Source organism: Argentina anserina, chromosome 3 (assembly GCF_933775445.1).
Source record: "Argentina anserina chromosome 3, drPotAnse1.1, whole genome shotgun sequence".
In the NCBI taxonomy this organism is placed as follows: Eukaryota; Viridiplantae; Streptophyta; class Magnoliopsida; order Rosales; family Rosaceae; genus Argentina; species Argentina anserina.
The window spans coordinates 29,622,715-29,638,934 of NC_065874.1; the positions used below are offsets into that span (position 1 = coordinate 29,622,715).

Consider the following 16,220-nt stretch of genomic DNA (forward strand, 5'->3'; position numbering starts at 1 on the left):
TATAACAGGTCAATATCGGGTTAACCCGATATATCGCTGTTGACCAGCTTTTATGCGTTGACCAATAAATATTGACCGATATGCCCTTATCGTATTGTGTTCTAAATATCGGCGATATATCGGCTGATATATCCGATATTTTGAAGTATGTATACCAAAGTCGATTTGTACACATAAAAAAATTATTCAGTGCGATCTAATTGCACTAGCAAGTTTATAGTTTACATCCACACGTACTGGTACCACAATTAAGTACCTCATAAAGATCTATAAGTTCAAAGAAGACCAAACTGTTTTCTCGCATATGAGAGTGCTCATTAAGAAGTTTTGTTTTTTGATTCGTATGTAACCGAGCAGATTTTGTTTATAGCAAGTTACAAATTTTGATGATTTTTTTTTAAAATAAAGAGCTAGTGCGACTGTTGTTAAATCTTCATTAATGAAACTATCAAATATAAGGAGAACATAAAGTTTTAACTCTTAATTACAAAGATATAAAATAATATCAGATATCCTTGATTAAGAATTTTGATGATTTGAGTGTAACAAAATTGAATGAAACCCAATAGGATTGGGATAATGGAAACATACTAAACTGCACGCTACATGTATACTCCCACCTCCTAGGCACTGCCGGCCTCGGGCAAGGCAAAGTAGGCATCAGTCTAGGGCCTCAATAAAAATTTTTGTATGCATGCATTTTTTTAAAAGAAAAATTAAGAAGAAAATTCTTCTTAATTATATATGAGTTATGCAATAATCACTGAATATATATATATATATTACTTATTACAATGCATGAGTTATCCAATAGTCATTCATAATATATCTCTATTTCTTATTACAATTTTTTTTCCTTTAATCAATTTAAGGCATAAAACCTTCTCAATTCATATTTTTTCTTTCTCAATCCAAGGCATAAGATGTAAGATTTTTGAACCTCTTTGTTTTGTGTTTTCCATTTTTGATTGCTCCTAGGCTGCAATCGAAGACCTCTTATTAACTTGTGGCTCAAACACTCCTGAAAAAAAAACATTCATTGGAGAGGGGTCACACCCAAGGTTCAAAATATCGGTATCGAGGGATATATCATTTTCTTTGTAAAAGGGAGATTTCAGATATATCGGGGATATTGAAAAAATAATATCGTTCCTATTCTGAAATTATTTATTTATTTATTATTAAATTACATACAAACAAATACAATTATTAACTTTATCTAGTACCCAAAAGAGGCTCTAGGTAGTCGTTTTCATTGATCACATTATCATTTACTCGTTTATCACGTAGTCGTAACTTCATATTGTAGTAGAAGTATACGAGTTTTTCCAACTTCATGAGACTACGTTGTGACCATTTATTTTGGATTCTCTCAAGAACAATGAGAGCACTGGTCATTGATATGGCTTGACTTTTAAGAGTTAAGACTTGAACTTTCACTCCTCATCTCGATATCTTTTACGAAAAATTAAAAATTAACCAATTGAAGGACTAATATTCTAGTCTTATTTTTTATATCCCTCGAGGTGATTAATTAATCAAAAACTGTAGGTCAAGAAGAGTCAAAAACATCCTTAAGTTGAGTTAAATTTTTTTAAGTGAAATTTTTTAGATATTTCTCTAAAATATCGAAGATATATCGGATATATCGTAAATATCAGAGATATTTTATGTTATCGGAGAAATATCGCAGTTACGGGAAAAAATAAGATATATACCCTTTAAATATATTGTTTTAAAAAAAATAAAGATATCAGAAAATATATCGAAAATATCGGGGAGATTTTATACCTTAATCACACTATATTATTCAATTATCTCAATCGACCACTATTTTGTGTATCCAAAAAACATTTGTATGAGTTGATCTTTTGATTTACTCGACTTACCCTTTTCTACGAAAATGTTGTTTAAACTTTAAACGCCCCCACTTAATTAATGAAATAAATCGACTAGCTAAATCCAGCCGTTCACTGGGTTGTTTTAACAGATATACGGACACCGGAGACACCCATATCATCATCGATTTCCCAGACCTCCCAAAACACAGAGCCACCCAACCAAATCACCATATACAAACCTTAGCTAAGCAAGCTACAACCTTTCTCTGGGGACATGAAAGTAATCAACCACTCCAGACACTAGTTCACTCCATAGAACATGCATGGGTTTCTGGCTTTACTCCCTCTAACACCACCACCACACACCTTGTGTTTCTTCAACCTCTCTTCTTCTTCTTCTTCTTCTTCTTCTTCTTCTTCTTGTTCAAGATCTCTTCTTTACTTCCAAATCAGACCCAATTCTTCGAAACCCGTTTTGGGTTGTCCTTCAAAGACCGACTTGAATCTCCTTGTCTTGTCCTCCCACTCTTCGAGTTTTTATAGTAAAAGACGACGCTTTGTAACGAGAGCGAGTCGCGGGGAGTCACCTTACCAAGTTCTGGGGGTGTCTCCTTCTGCTTCTGATGTGGAGATCAAGAAGGCCTATCGAAAACTCGCCCTTAAGTATCACCCAGATGTTAATAAAGAGGTTCGCCTTTCAAGTTTGAATTTTTATTTTCTGGGTATTTCCTTGTTTGGTTTACTGAAAGATTGAAAGGAGCTGGTTAAATTAGTTTTATCTAGTTAGGTATTTTTTTTTAATGACATTGAATTAGACAGTTGATTTAGTTTGTCTTAGGTTGGAGATCTGGTCATAGAATATATGCTGAATGTTAGACAATTGTAGAAACTAAGAAGGAGGATTGAGGAAGAAGAATTGTAGTGTTGATTAGAGAAAGTAATTACGTTCTAAGGGTCGTTACCCTTTTGGCATTATTGAGGTTGTTAGCCTATAACTAGGCTTATGATGCCCGTTGAGGTAGTCTTGATTAGTGAGTCTGTTGACAGAGTCTAATAATGGCAGTCAAGTTTTGTGTTTATGGCACCAATTGTCCAGGTGCATCATTTTGTTTGCAAAAATTTGTAATGTGTGTTGAACTCTTGCAAAATTTTTGTATCCTGTACAGGCAAATGCACAGGAGAAATTTATGAGGATTAAACATGCGTATAGTACATTGCTGAGTTCAAAATCTCGGGGGAAATATGGCTCTATTTACGGATCTGACAAATCCTATTCTGGCTCTCAAAGAAGCCAAAGTAAGAAGGCTCCAGATGAAGAAGAGTTTTATGGATTTGGTAAAGTCTTTTGATAAACTTAAGTGCCCACGAAAAACTGTCTACTCTCTTGCATTACTATTTTCGTTGTGAATTCGGCCTTGTTCAATTCTGAATATGTTTTGTGGAAAAATAACACCATTCAAGTATCAACCTCGGTCATTTATGAACAAGCATGAGGGAAGATATTAGTAATATAATCAGTCATTAATCTATCTTTTGGGTTAATGACCATTAAAATCTAAACTGTTTATGCAAATAACTGGCTTCTTCAGAGATTGTGGAGTGAAGTGTCTAGATAGACCAGGATATTGTACCTTGGACCAGTCTATAATATAGGTAAATTTTAGTATGTTCTTATTATCAAGCCCTTCATTGTGCAGGTAATTTTTTGAGGGATGTTCAAATAACAATAGGTAGATATGTCCTCTCTATGACATCAGACAGGCCTTATTTTTTGCTTGCATTGCCTCATGTCTCAGCAAGCATCAGTTCATTTATCCTTCTTATCGCAAGTAAGATTATAGCGTGACAAGTCTTTTTGGTGCTACAGAGGACCTCTTTAAAGATATTCAATCAGAGTTCCAGAACTGGGAAGAAAGTGCTTCTAAAGAAGGAAAACCAAGGAGTCTGTGGGAGGAATTGTCGGTATGATATGATTAAGTTCTTGCTGTATTTGAAAGCATCACTATGTTTTGTCTCCTTCTCCTTGTCATTTAATTTTATGATACATATATGATATATGCAAATACCAAGTTAGCAGGGAAAGTTCGTTTATATTCTTTGTTTGCACATTACAGGAAATTGGAGAAGAATTTGTGGAATTTCTTGAGAAAGAACTCAACATAACGGATCAAGAGGTTGAATCAAATAACATCAATGAAGGGCCTGAGAAGGGCAATCCATCTGGAAATTCTGGGGCAGAGAGAACGAAAAGTGCAAGTAAAAAGGAGTCCACCATGGGCGCTAGTATAGAAGACAATATTGATGAGATAGAAGCTACTCTTGCTCAGTTGAAAAAAGAATTGGGGTTGTAGCACAGAAATGCAGCTTTTTCAATTCGTGAAGGAAACATATTGATAAGGTGGAGGGGAAGAAAATAGAATAAGAAAAAGTAGAGATGGAGGATTCAGCTAATCCTTTCAATTCTTGGACAGATGATAGAAGGTTCTCAAGTCAAAATATAAAATGACTTCAGTATTCTTCAATTTCATATCAAAGGCAATATGTAGAGTAAAATTACGAGTGTTTTGCTTCCAATAGTGTGATTACATTTTCTCTTGTATTCAGATGTGGATATATGAAAATCAAGTGCTGTTCTAAGGATTCTTGTGCTGAAGGGCGGTCCTTGATATACTTTATTCAGTTCTGTAATTGGCCCTGGACTCCATGGTTGTACACTTGTACGTGATTTCTAAGTTTCTAACCTTAGTAAATGCCGTTATTTTTCCAATTGGAAGGTGTGATTCTAAAAGAAGGAAATAAATCTATGATGAAAAGCATGTGTCTTTTGTGTTGCTCTTACAATCAGAAGTGTTCCCAAGCACAAGGCAAAGGAAAGGAAGATTGTATGGTTACTGCTGACTTGGTCAATTTCTATTTCTGGATATAACCATTCTTGTGTTGCAAGCAGCAGCAAGCGAAACTTGATGACTTCTCAGGCCACGTGTGAAAATGGAACCCGTAAACAAACTACCTAATTGACTTGTGGATCTTGTTGGTTGTCTAGGCAAGAACTCCGGAAGAAAATGGCAGAATCCCATAATAAGTAGAGGACATGCAGAGACCAGAATTATTTCTACAGCAGAGGCACAAGTCCAAGAAACCCTTCTCCTTTCTGCATTACAGAACAATGGCTCAACTCGAACGTCCGCAAAGACATGGTGATGCTGAAGCTACAATGGCCTCTGAGCAACGAAAACTTACTGTCAACCCTTCTATGGAACACTATCTTCGAGGTATCCCCATGCCGTTAATACAATCCTACGGGATGTACTGTGGAATTTGTTTATGATAAATTGTGTGTATTTTACCAGGAACTGATTTTATGAGGTCGTCATCACCAACATCCTTATCATCTCCAGTTGGGAGCCATGATGCAGAAGAAGATCACAACCACCATCCCAAGAAATCAGTTCTCACCAAGGTGAAAGAAAAAGCTAAGAAACTGAAGCACTCACTCAGCACCAAGAAGAAACATCATGACAATGATAGCCATGAGACCGAGGTCACCACCCGTTCATGGAGTGCTAACTTAGATGACAATGAGGTTGAAGAAGAAGATGCTGAATACCTTGGAGCCCCAAGTAATAATTTGTATATAGGAAACTTAATTATTTATTTTCATAAGCTTGTTCACCCTTTCAGAAGTACTATGCAACAATTTATCTTGTCGCTCTTGAATGCTCCAATGTTCTCCTTTCTAATGATTTTATGTTGTTTTCAGTGTACAAATCTGAGATGGCACCTGAAGCATACAGGGAAACGGCAAAGCTAGCAAGTCCTGTGCTGTCTGAGAAGCATATTTTGTCGAGCAGCTACAGTCAGAACTCTGAAAATAATAAGGATAAGTCTCCTAGTTCTAACCAGATAGTAGCCGAAAGTGTGATCACGAAGCTTCCCAATGAGATATTTACAGGAATTGTTCTCACAAGGACTCTTAGTTCTAAAGAGACAGCAACTGGTACCGCGGCCACAAAGCCTCGTAGTCCTAACAAGACACTAAGTGAAACTAATTCCCCTAACAAGCCTCACAGTCCCAACAGGACAGTAACCGAATCTGGGGACACAAAGACTCTTAGTCCTAAGAAGACAATAACTGAGACTGTGAGTGAGAAGTTGGGAGCAGGCTATGCCACCGTGTCAGAGAAGTTGGGGACAGGCTATGCCACCGTATCAGAGAAGTTGGGAACAGGCTATGCCACAACATCAGAGAAGCTGGGAACAGGCTACAACATAGCATCAGAAAAGTTAGGAACAGGATACAACACAGCATCAGAGAAGTTAGGACCAGCTTATGCCACAGTATCAGATGCAACACATGCAATTGCATCGAAAATAGAAAGTCTCACTGTGTCACCTCCATTTCCTACAAACAGAGAAATTCACACAGCTTCACGCCCGGATCCCTCAAAAATCAAAGGTCTCACTGTTACAGCCCCACCACCTGCACAGTACATTACAGCTCGGGAAGCTCCACAGGCCTTGTCAGCATCAGCAGTCGAGCATAACTCTTCGACTAGTGCAGCTCTAGAGTCTCCACAACCTTTGTCAGCCCCAGCAGGTCCTGGAAAGGCCGAGCAAAGATGGGATAAGGGAGTTTCTGTGAAGGAGTATTTGATTCACAAGTTTGAGCCCGGGGAAGATGAGAGAGCACTGTCACAAGTGATATCTGATGTAATGAGTCCGAGGAAAAATCCCGGTGAAGCTGGTGTGGTGGAGAAGGTGAAAGGGGCTATAAGTTCATTGCTTCGGAACGATGAATCCCCCAGAGCTACTACTATTTCACAGTCACCATTTTCCCCATCACAGTCAATCTTGCCCCCAACACAGTCAGCCTTGTCCTCATCACCGCGCATTCCAATCTCTACCAATGCTTATGAAGGTAACTCCATGTTGTTTCCTTCATTCAACTATACATAGTGCATGCAGAGTGGTCTTTATAAAACTAATGCTCACTCACTACATATCTGACATTTTACACTGTCATATAATCTGAAATCGACAATATTATTGATCCATAGTCCAGATTAATAGTAACAACTAAATTGATCATCTGTAGATTGTCATGTAGAGAATATCGAGCTGTATTTTAAACTGTCGAAAACTCGAAATGATGATACATTCTCATACTCCTTTTCAATTTATGGCAGTTGTTGAGGAAGAAAATCAGGGAAGAGTACTCCAGGCTAATTGAAAGGTGGAATGCATCTGTTGAAATTAATTCTCTAGAATTTTGTACAAGATTCTATATACAGCAATAAGCTTTTGTATTGTGGACCTTTTTTCCATCTCCGGAAGTTCAAACATGTAAATAAATGAACTGAATCCTGTCAGCAATTCTGTTGTTGATACACATTTTAAGGTCGTTCTATGATGTTGTTCTGAAAACCTCATATACAGTAGAAATGGAATGGAGAACTGAAAAGTACCGTTAAGGATCATTTTTCTTTCTTTGATTTTATGCATAAGATAGAAATGACAGTGAATTCTTAGGTTCAACGTAACATCATAAGCCAATTTATTTATGAGAACGAAACAAAGCACTAGATTCCATAAGAACCGAAGGGTAATTACAACAAAATTAGGAATATCAGTCCATAATAAAGGGCCAAGGAAGCAATATATTCACCTCCCACACCCATGAATCTGTATATACAGCTTAGAGTTGGTACTGGCAGCTACCATCGTCACTCCTCGCTGTTGGGTCAAAGTTTGCGGCTGTTGGATCAGTACATCCTTCAGGAACTGGTACATGAACTTGTTGGGCTGCCTGGCCTGCATCACATAGATTCATAAATAAAAAATTGATCAAAATCACTATAGTTAAGATGATACGTATATTCATTGTGATTAATCAAGAAGAGAGTTCATTAAATTCACTATTGAAGGCTCAAAGGACAGAAGGTGCTAACCATAGAAATTTCCTCTCTTGATAGAATCCCGGTTAGCGTCTCCTAGTGCTGCTTGACTCAAGTAGGTGTCAGCAAGCTGTACTCTCTTTACATTGTCCTGCTCTTGAACAAGCATGTTACCATACTCGAGAAGCTTCTCCACTGTCATCTTAGGCTGCTCGAAAGTTGGGAGACCATCTTTTGAGTTCACAAGCTTCTTCCCAATGCCGTCTACTCCAACACCAGATATCCACTTCCTCACTTCATCATCGTAGACTCGAGCACGAAGGGCACCAAAGAAATCTGCAAGAATGTCATATGATAAGCTACAATGGTCCTAATTCTTACAATTTAATTTCCAAGTGAAAGTCAATCGATATATATGTTAAGAAAACACTCCCAAACTCAATGCATTTCTAGTTCTTGTTAATTTCATAGTTGTCTCAATATTAAACCTATGCTTACCAATAGATTGACCAGGGAATGTGTCTACAATCTTGACAACATCTTCCTCAGGAATATTATCAGTCTTGAAGATTCCAATGCAAACACCGATCCTGTCCTCCCTTGTGGGAGCCCAGTAAAACTTCTCCATACGACCATCACGGATAAGAGGCGCATACAGTGTAGAGAAGTCATTACCAGTGACTATAATTGGCACTCTAGCATTATCCTCCTTGTTGTACATTCCAGGAAGCTGCACATTTGTTGGATTATCAGCAATGTTCATGAGGGTTGCATTGACCATCTGGTTGTTCACAGTGTACTGTGTGGTTCCACCCATCCTACCAGCACCTGCATCCAGATCATTGATGAAGAGGCAACACATTTTTCCCTTTCGGATAATGTCTGAAGCCTCACGGTATCTCTGTCTGATCAACTTTGCTGGCTCTCCTGCATTCCCACTTTCTAATTCTCCAGCACTCATCATGATGGGGCTGAAATGTAATCACCATATTATAATTAATACAAACAAAAGAAACATGTCTTATGAAGAAATGATAGCAGAAAATTTAAATGAAACTCACGTAATTCCCATCTTGGCAAACACAAGCTCACACTGGAATGATTTTCCCTGACCTTTCCCTCCCCATACACCAAGAATGAGGGGAATCTAATCATAACGCAAAAATTAATTAATCACGAATGCTATAAAAAATCGACAACCATAAACAGTATTTTGTGGAGAAACTTATTTTAATGATAATAATATAGAGGCAACAACAGATGTTTTTGCATATGAAAGAGTTAAAAGACGATATATTGTTATAAATATCGTCGAATATCTTGTTAGGAATAGATAACAGTTTTAAGTACGTTAAGGCATAAATAAATGAGCCACTTTCGCATGAGCTGGGATGTAAAGTATGTATTCACAGTTTTAAGTACGTAGGATTATATCTTACTTTAATGTTAGGCAGGTCCATAAAGTTCTTGGTAATATGAACCACAAGCTTGTCCATGAAAGCTGGAGCTATGTAAAACCCATCCATGGTGTTATCCAGGTTGTACCTGAGACACACAATTCAGCAGCCCTCTCATGATTACCAGAATCTCAATTCTCTTCTAACAACACTATTAAGTTTCACATATCAATGAAGAAATTAGCAAGCAGTTATTTGTATATATTTTCTGCTTACGTGCGAAGTCCGGTGCTGATGTAATCATAAGAGCTCATGATGGCATTGTGAGTCCCAGTCCCAGTAGGAGCTTGGAACACCGAATCAACCAACCCCTTTCCTCTTGTAATGTCTTGTTGGTCATCAGAAATGTCATAAGCAAGGCCTTTCCACTTGTCTGTTTTCGACTGCTTTCCCTCATCGATTTCTGCTGTGATTCTCAAGTTACCTGCATTTTTTTGGTAGGGGAGTCTTGTGTTGTTCACCTTCTTCAAACTGCTTCCCAAGAAAGCTGAGCTTGGGATTGAGCTTCCAGCACCAGAGCTGTTCAAGCTCAACTGCATTAAATATAGACCAAAAAAGGCAATAATTCAAATAGAAAACACCACAAACTTTTCACTTGGTTTCTCTTTTGATCGAGCATATACCACTTGAAAAAAAAAATACATAGGCTGATCAAAACGCTTGTAGTTTAAAGAATAACATAGATAAATATAATTGAAAAGCACATTTGGGGTATCCCGCAATATTGAAACAGTTGAAATATATATAATTTGGCGGGAAAGTACAGGTGTTCTGTTAACAGCTCCAACAGTTGAGACTGTGGAAGCCATGGATCAAGGTGGTGTGATTTCCTGAGAGCTTCTGGTAAAAGCAATAGAGCTGAAGATGGTGAAAGTGTTAATGGGATAGATATTAAGAAGAGTAGAGATATAAAGTGTTGAGTGATTGAAATATCTATGGTGTGGTTATGAAGTGCCTGAAAGCCACACAACTGAGATTGGCTGAGTGACACATGGCTTTCTCTGAACAAAATAGGATATGCATCCCACTTGTCAAAATTGGAAAAAACTCTATTATTGGAGTTCATTTGGAGGCTTTTAGGCTTTGGAATAGATTTTTAGTATCTATCTATTTAGTCTTTAAACAGATTATTGGCCTTGGTGGAAAATATGGGTAAATTCCTCCTATGGTACCTGATGTTTGGCTACTTGGACAATTTGGTACCTGATGTATGAAAGCGGACAATTTGGTACTCAAAGTTCTCAAATTTAGGCCATTTTGGTACTTATGTCAATTTTGATCATATTTTTAGGGTTATTTCCGTCATCTTATCTCAACTTTACTTCATTTTTTTATAATACCTCCAAATTGCCTCTAAGTTATCACTAAAAATTTGATAACTCATCCACTTAGTATCTGTGATGATTTACGTATATAAGTTTTTATAATGTAGCTATCAATCTAAATTAATTTTAGTTATAAGTAATTAAAAAAATTTTGAAAAAAATTACAATTGCATAAAGGCAATTTATTTCCTTTGCATAAAATAATTAGGATACAATAAGTATATTAAGAAAAAAATTTATTTTCGATATATGCGAAGTAGATGATAAGTGGAGTAGATATATCAATTTAATTATCTCCAAAGAGAGGCAATTATAGGAAGAAATGAAGAAAATGTGAATTTAATGAATTTAGGACTAGAATGACGGAAATAACCCTGAAAATATGGTCAAAATTGATAGAGGTACCAAAATGGCCTAAATTTTAGAACTTTAGGTACCAAATTGTCCGCTTTCATACATCAGGTACCAAATTGTCCAAGTAGCCAAACATCAGGTACCATATGAGGAATTTACCCGGAAAATATCTAGATTCTGGTCCAGAATTGTTGGCCTTGGTGTGGATAGACTTTGTTCCACAGTTCACACTTGGGTGTCCTGTACTGAATCTAATGAAGATTTAGCGTTTTCTTGCTCACATGGTAGCCAAGAAATTTTCATCCATAATTATATCATCCAATGTCTGGGAAGTAGAATAAAGAATTCACAGCCACTGTTTTTTATTTTTTTCTGGGATTCTAGCTTTTTAGCCTTTAGGTCTATTTGTGAATGACCATTAACTCCTTGGTAGCTCTTTGGTCACCAAGTGACGAAGATTGCGAGATTACCATATGTTGAAAAACTAGAATTACAAGTTCCAGTATCATATGTTGAAGAATACAAACAAACATAGCACTGGAAAGGAAAAATATCCGCTCGTTTTCATCTTCATATCATGATGCTGAGCACAGTTTTACTACCAACCCAATTCAGGTGTTCTGTGTGGAGCTAATTTTGCTTTCTCTAAACTAACAGCTCTTAAAATGATGCCATCAGTCAGTCATCATTTCATTTACTAAAAGATCATGAAATTGAATCATACAGTGATGTACACAGTCGTTAAACAGATTTACATGATCCTGTAAAAATAGTATCTGGCCAGATGATAGTTACAAACACGGTTACAGAATTGCGAATACCTGTCAAGTGGGAAAACTTACAAATTTACAATGACTGGTTCTGGAGTTGGCAGCTATTTCAAGATTTTGGATTCTATTTCTTCCAAACTCAAACCTTTGGTTTCTGGGACAATCAGTAGAACGAACAGAAAAGATACTAATGCGATAGCCCCAAAAAGGAGGAAAAGGTTGTCTGCTCCTAGTGCCTCCTGCAGAATTATCGTATGTTAATGTACCACTTCTGTACCAGTTTCCTGGAAGCTCAGGTCAAGAAATGTGAAATTAATTTATGTTAATAGATTGGCAGTACATACTTTCAGTGGTGAGAATGCAAATGTCACAAGGGCATTTGAACCGAAGTTAGTAAGAACTGCAAGACTAATCCCTTTTCCTCTTGTGCGTAGTGGGAATATTTCTGATACCATAAGCCAACTTATAGGACCAAAAGATATCTGTAAAGACATTTGAGCATGATATTCAATTATGTCAGAACCGGACCTCTGTCTTAATATCAAAGCCATAGAATATGACATGTATTATAGCAACTCCATCCCTTTCTTTTCAGGGAGTTAGCAGAGAGCTGTAGTACGAAGGGGGGAAGTATGTCGAGTTATAAGATAGAGTTTACAGGTGTGACTTTTTCATAAGACTAAAGCAATATTGTGGTGCTATTACATATTAAAAGGCATTGTAAGAAAATTGAGCAACAAATGCCAAGAGCCGAAAAGAATACCTGATAGCAACCAACATAGAGAAGAAGAGAAGCTACAGCAACAAGTGGGAACCCTCCAAGAAATTTGTAGTAAGCGGAGAGTAGAAATAAGGAAAGAGTCTGAGAAAAAGAAAACAAAGAACGAATAGACCTTGCATCATCATTACCATTTAAAATGAAACGAAGTAAAAAAAAAAAAGACAAACAAAATTATTGAATAGTTAGGATGCGTACAAGCCCACTGACTCCTAGTATGAGCAAAGGTCTTCTTCCTAGATCATCAACTTTCAGGACAGCTACCCCTGTCATCACAAACTGCAGAAACAATCAGAGATATAAAACAGTCAGGCCAAAAGTGGAGCTTCCTAATGCATATATAGGATCAAAGTATTCAATGAAATGAATATCACATGCACCTTGAACAACCCAATTATAACCGATACTTTTGTAGCATCAGCAGCAGCAGAGAATCCTGCGCTCTTGATTAACAAGTTGACAAAGACTATCACACAGTTAGGTAAATGACATGAAAAAAAATAAAATTTCATTTCCAAGAAAGAAAACAAACTTTACACAACCAGAAAAAGTTAGAGTAAATTGATACCTGAAGAATTGGACCTGCGTAATATAGGACACTTGGTTGCCCTGTTATCTGTGAAGTCAGGTAGCAGATTGGCTTATAAATTTTGTTCTAGTCTCCAATACATATCTTTGTATATAAAAGAATTAAAACAATAACAAACAAAAAAACAAGAAAGAGAAACTTAATTTCATTGTAGCGATGACGAAAGATTACTTGTTGAAAAAGGACCAAGCCACCAGCAATAATGAAGGCCTTCAAACTAGGGCCTTGAAAGACTTCCATCAAACTTCCCTCTGATTCCTCAACTGCATACACAGACTTCAAAGTAACAAATGTCTCTTCTATTTGTTTTTCAGACACTTTGTCACCAGGAGGCCGGCCTCTCAACTTGCTCAAAGCAAGAATGGCTTTTTCTTTGTATTCTTTCACAGATCCTTTACCTTGAGCTGCCCTGAGAAGCAACCAACGAGGAGAGGGTGGGAGAAGCCACATGCCTATTCCCATAAGTAAAGCAATAGGACCACTTATTCCATACATGTATCGCCAACCCCCAATTGCATCAATCTGAAAGCTTCCTACTAAGTAACCCAACTGCATACAGAAGGACTCTTCAGTTTAGAAATTGAATATAAATAACATGAACATATGTATATATATATATATATACATATATATGTTATCTGAACAATACCAGGATCCCCAAAACTATGAAGAGCTCCTTTAATGACACTAGAGTTCCTCGAATTTGAGATGGACATGTTTCAGCAATATAGAGTGGAGCCCCATGCATGGCCTGTCAAAACAAATTAGGAGTGGTTTTCTCCTTCTGCTTTGTTAGAAGCTACAGAAAAATGAAACAAACTTACCATGCCAATACCAATGCCATATAAAAGACGCCCAACTAAGAGTACATCGAGTCCTGGAGCAAATCCGGTGATCAGACCCCCAAGGAGGTAAAGTGCAGCTGCTATAATGAGTTCTCTCCTCCGTCCTTTATAGTCCATTAAAAAGTTTTAAATTAGAAAAGATGTATCATGAAGCAACAAAACTGCAGAGTACAGTAAATGAGCAAAGAAAAGGACACACCAAGGAAATCAGCAATTGGGTAGACAAGGAGAGAACCAAAAAGAGCTCCATAGAGGGAACCACTAACCTGCATCAAAACAATGTACTTTATGATTACTGATGTCCTCTTGTCTTTTTGGCAGACAAAGAGCAGAAGAATTTCTGATGACACAAGCAATTAACAAAAGTTCAATAATCTATACCACAAGACCAAGCTGAACAGCTGTCAGATTAAACCATGTTGTGCCACTAAGCTCAGCGGACTGTGAAATATCAACATAAATGTATCTTGGTCACACTTAATCATCAAAACCACAAAAGCAAACCAGTAGAAGTCTAAAAGTGAGGTATACCGTTAGTGAGATGGTGGCACCAGAAGTAGCACCAATGTCATACCCAAATAACAGACCACCCAATGCTGGAAACACAAAACTGGAATTCCAAGGGAAGTTGGTTATTAACACAATTACAAGAACCAGAAAGTAGAAAAATGTTCAAACACAAATTTCAACAGATCGCAGTCGCTACATTCATCTCAAGGCTTTTTTCTTTCTTTAATTTTACATATAAACTACAGAGGCATAGCTTGCTACTCTTCAAAAAGCAGTCAGCTGGTTTCAATCAGTACATAGCTCCAGTTCAGTTCCTCCATTATATTGGTTTCCAAAATGGTATCCCCCATATTACCTAAAAAGTAGAGAGCATTCCAAGCATAAACTTTAGAATGCAGTATGCAAGTTCATCTGAAAGCTGCTTCTTTCTTTAGTTTAAATATTCACTTACAAGGCATAGTTCGCAATCCTAAATAAAACACTCAACTTGCTTCATTACCAAAGAAAAACTAAAGCTTGAAACTTCAAGGTCCTTTTTTAAGGTGCAATTCAGGTCATTCATTACATTGGTTAACATAACAAAATTGATGTTTTAAAAAGAACACACATTTACTCAAAGCATGAGAATCCTACAAATAAACAAATTGGGTAGAAACTTACGGAATAATCACAGAAACCCAAGAGAAATCCTCTTGTGGAGTTGCCTCGGGAATAAGAGACTGAGCCTCATCCCCTGAAGAATAGTCATTCTGAGATCCAACCTACACAAAAAAACCAACCAATGCAAAATGAATCCTATTGCTAAAAAACTAAATAGACCAACAAACAAAAAAAGGCAGAATCTGAAATGGGATGTGGTCAGTTTGGTGTGCCTTAACACTGAATCTGAATTGCTTTGATGATGATGATGATGTCGGGTTTGTGAAAGTGCCAAACTTGGCCCTGAAACGACAAGAGGAAGAACGAAGGGGAGGCTGGGTAGAGAGGGCATTAGAGAAAAGTGGGATTACAGGTCTCTTGTTCTTGGGCTGATGGAGTGGTGGTGAGAAGTGTGTGTGGTGGAACAGTGGTCGAGTTGAGAAAGCCATGTTTGGGTCGTGAAGTGCCCCCCAGAAAGTTGTTAAATGGTCCGTGTGTGTGATCAGTGAGTGAGTTTGGTTGTGGATATTTTGTTTCGACTTTGACTTAGATGACTCTTAGCACTTGGCTTCTTGTTCAATCTCTGATCCCCCATAAAGCGAAGAATGTGTGTGCGTTTGTAAAATACTCGAGACTTAAGAATGAGATTTGTTCTAAAGGAATGATGTAAGTGGGACAAGGTTTGGCCTCACGATCTTGAACTCAACTGAGGCTTATGAGAGATGGATCTGTACAAATAGAATTACAAGTTTATACAACTGAAGAAGTGCACCTTTTGTATGCACAAACTACTGTTTTTGGGGTTTGTGGTTGGAGAATATGGCATACAAGTTGATGAAGGTGCGTGCAATTAGAGAGTGGCTAGCCCCTAAAACAGTTTTGAAGGTGAGGAGCTTTCATGGATTGGCTACCTTCTAATGCGTTTTGTGAAAGATTTCAGCTTCATCACTGCACCACTTATAGAATGCATGATGAAAGACAAGTTTCATTGGAGTGAGGAACAAAAGAAGAGCTTTGCACTTATAAAAAACAAGGTTAATACTGTACTAATATTAGCTCCTTTTGATTTTGACAAAGTGAAGTTGAAGAGATTTGAAGTTGAATGTGATGCTAGTAGAGTTGGAGTGGGAGTTGTTTTGTCTCAAGAGAAGAGGCCAGCTACGTATGTGTATTCTTTAGTGAGAAGTTGAGTGAAACTCACCAAAAGTGGAGTACTTG

At 37.4% G+C, this 16,220-nt stretch overlaps 4 protein-coding genes across 5 annotated transcripts; 2 read left to right on the plus strand and 2 right to left on the minus strand.

Moving 5' to 3' along the window:
* Positions 1–2,031: 2,031 nt before the first annotated feature.
* LOC126788536 (uncharacterized) lies at positions 2,032–4,540 on the plus strand. 2 transcript variants are annotated; one of them, XM_050514538.1, is made up of 5 exons: positions 2,032–2,529; positions 3,008–3,176; positions 3,539–3,571; positions 3,709–3,803; positions 3,956–4,540. In XM_050514538.1, the coding sequence occupies exons 1-5, from the start codon at positions 2,161–2,163 to the stop codon at positions 4,190–4,192; spliced, it is 903 nt and encodes a 300-aa protein (XP_050370495.1). In that variant the 5' UTR covers positions 2,032–2,160; the 3' UTR covers positions 4,193–4,540. The 2 variants fall into 2 exon arrangements, with proteins under 2 accessions (XP_050370495.1, XP_050370496.1); XM_050514539.1 differs by lacking the exon at positions 3,539–3,571.
* A 112-nt stretch (positions 4,541–4,652) lies between these two features.
* On the plus strand, positions 4,653–7,203 carry LOC126788532 (uncharacterized). Its single transcript, XM_050514533.1, has 5 exons — positions 4,653–4,723; positions 4,885–5,113; positions 5,192–5,461; positions 5,602–6,759; positions 7,028–7,203. Exons 2-5 carry the CDS (start codon positions 4,933–4,935, stop codon positions 7,069–7,071), a joined length of 1,653 nt encoding a protein of 550 aa, XP_050370490.1. The 5' UTR covers positions 4,653–4,723; positions 4,885–4,932; the 3' UTR covers positions 7,072–7,203.
* Positions 7,204–7,321: 118 nt separating this feature from the next.
* LOC126788534 (ribulose bisphosphate carboxylase/oxygenase activase, chloroplastic-like) lies at positions 7,322–10,098 on the minus strand. Its single transcript, XM_050514535.1, has 7 exons — positions 9,957–10,098; positions 9,409–9,725; positions 9,175–9,280; positions 8,797–8,882; positions 8,234–8,706; positions 7,790–8,071; positions 7,322–7,652 (listed from the first exon to the last, which is right to left on the minus strand). The coding sequence occupies exons 1-7, from the start codon at positions 9,999–10,001 to the stop codon at positions 7,537–7,539; spliced, it is 1,425 nt and encodes a 474-aa protein (XP_050370492.1). The 5' UTR covers positions 10,002–10,098; the 3' UTR covers positions 7,322–7,536.
* A 1,431-nt stretch (positions 10,099–11,529) lies between these two features.
* LOC126788529 (D-xylose-proton symporter-like 3, chloroplastic) lies at positions 11,530–15,664 on the minus strand. Its single transcript, XM_050514529.1, has 14 exons — positions 15,236–15,664; positions 15,024–15,124; positions 14,385–14,463; positions 14,235–14,294; positions 14,053–14,119; positions 13,833–13,957; positions 13,658–13,759; positions 13,180–13,557; positions 12,988–13,035; positions 12,800–12,862; positions 12,618–12,698; positions 12,405–12,503; positions 11,986–12,123; positions 11,530–11,880 (listed from the first exon to the last, which is right to left on the minus strand). Exons 1-14 carry the CDS (start codon positions 15,449–15,451, stop codon positions 11,746–11,748), a joined length of 1,692 nt encoding a protein of 563 aa, XP_050370486.1. The 5' UTR covers positions 15,452–15,664; the 3' UTR covers positions 11,530–11,745.
* Positions 15,665–16,220: the final 556 nt, after the last annotated feature.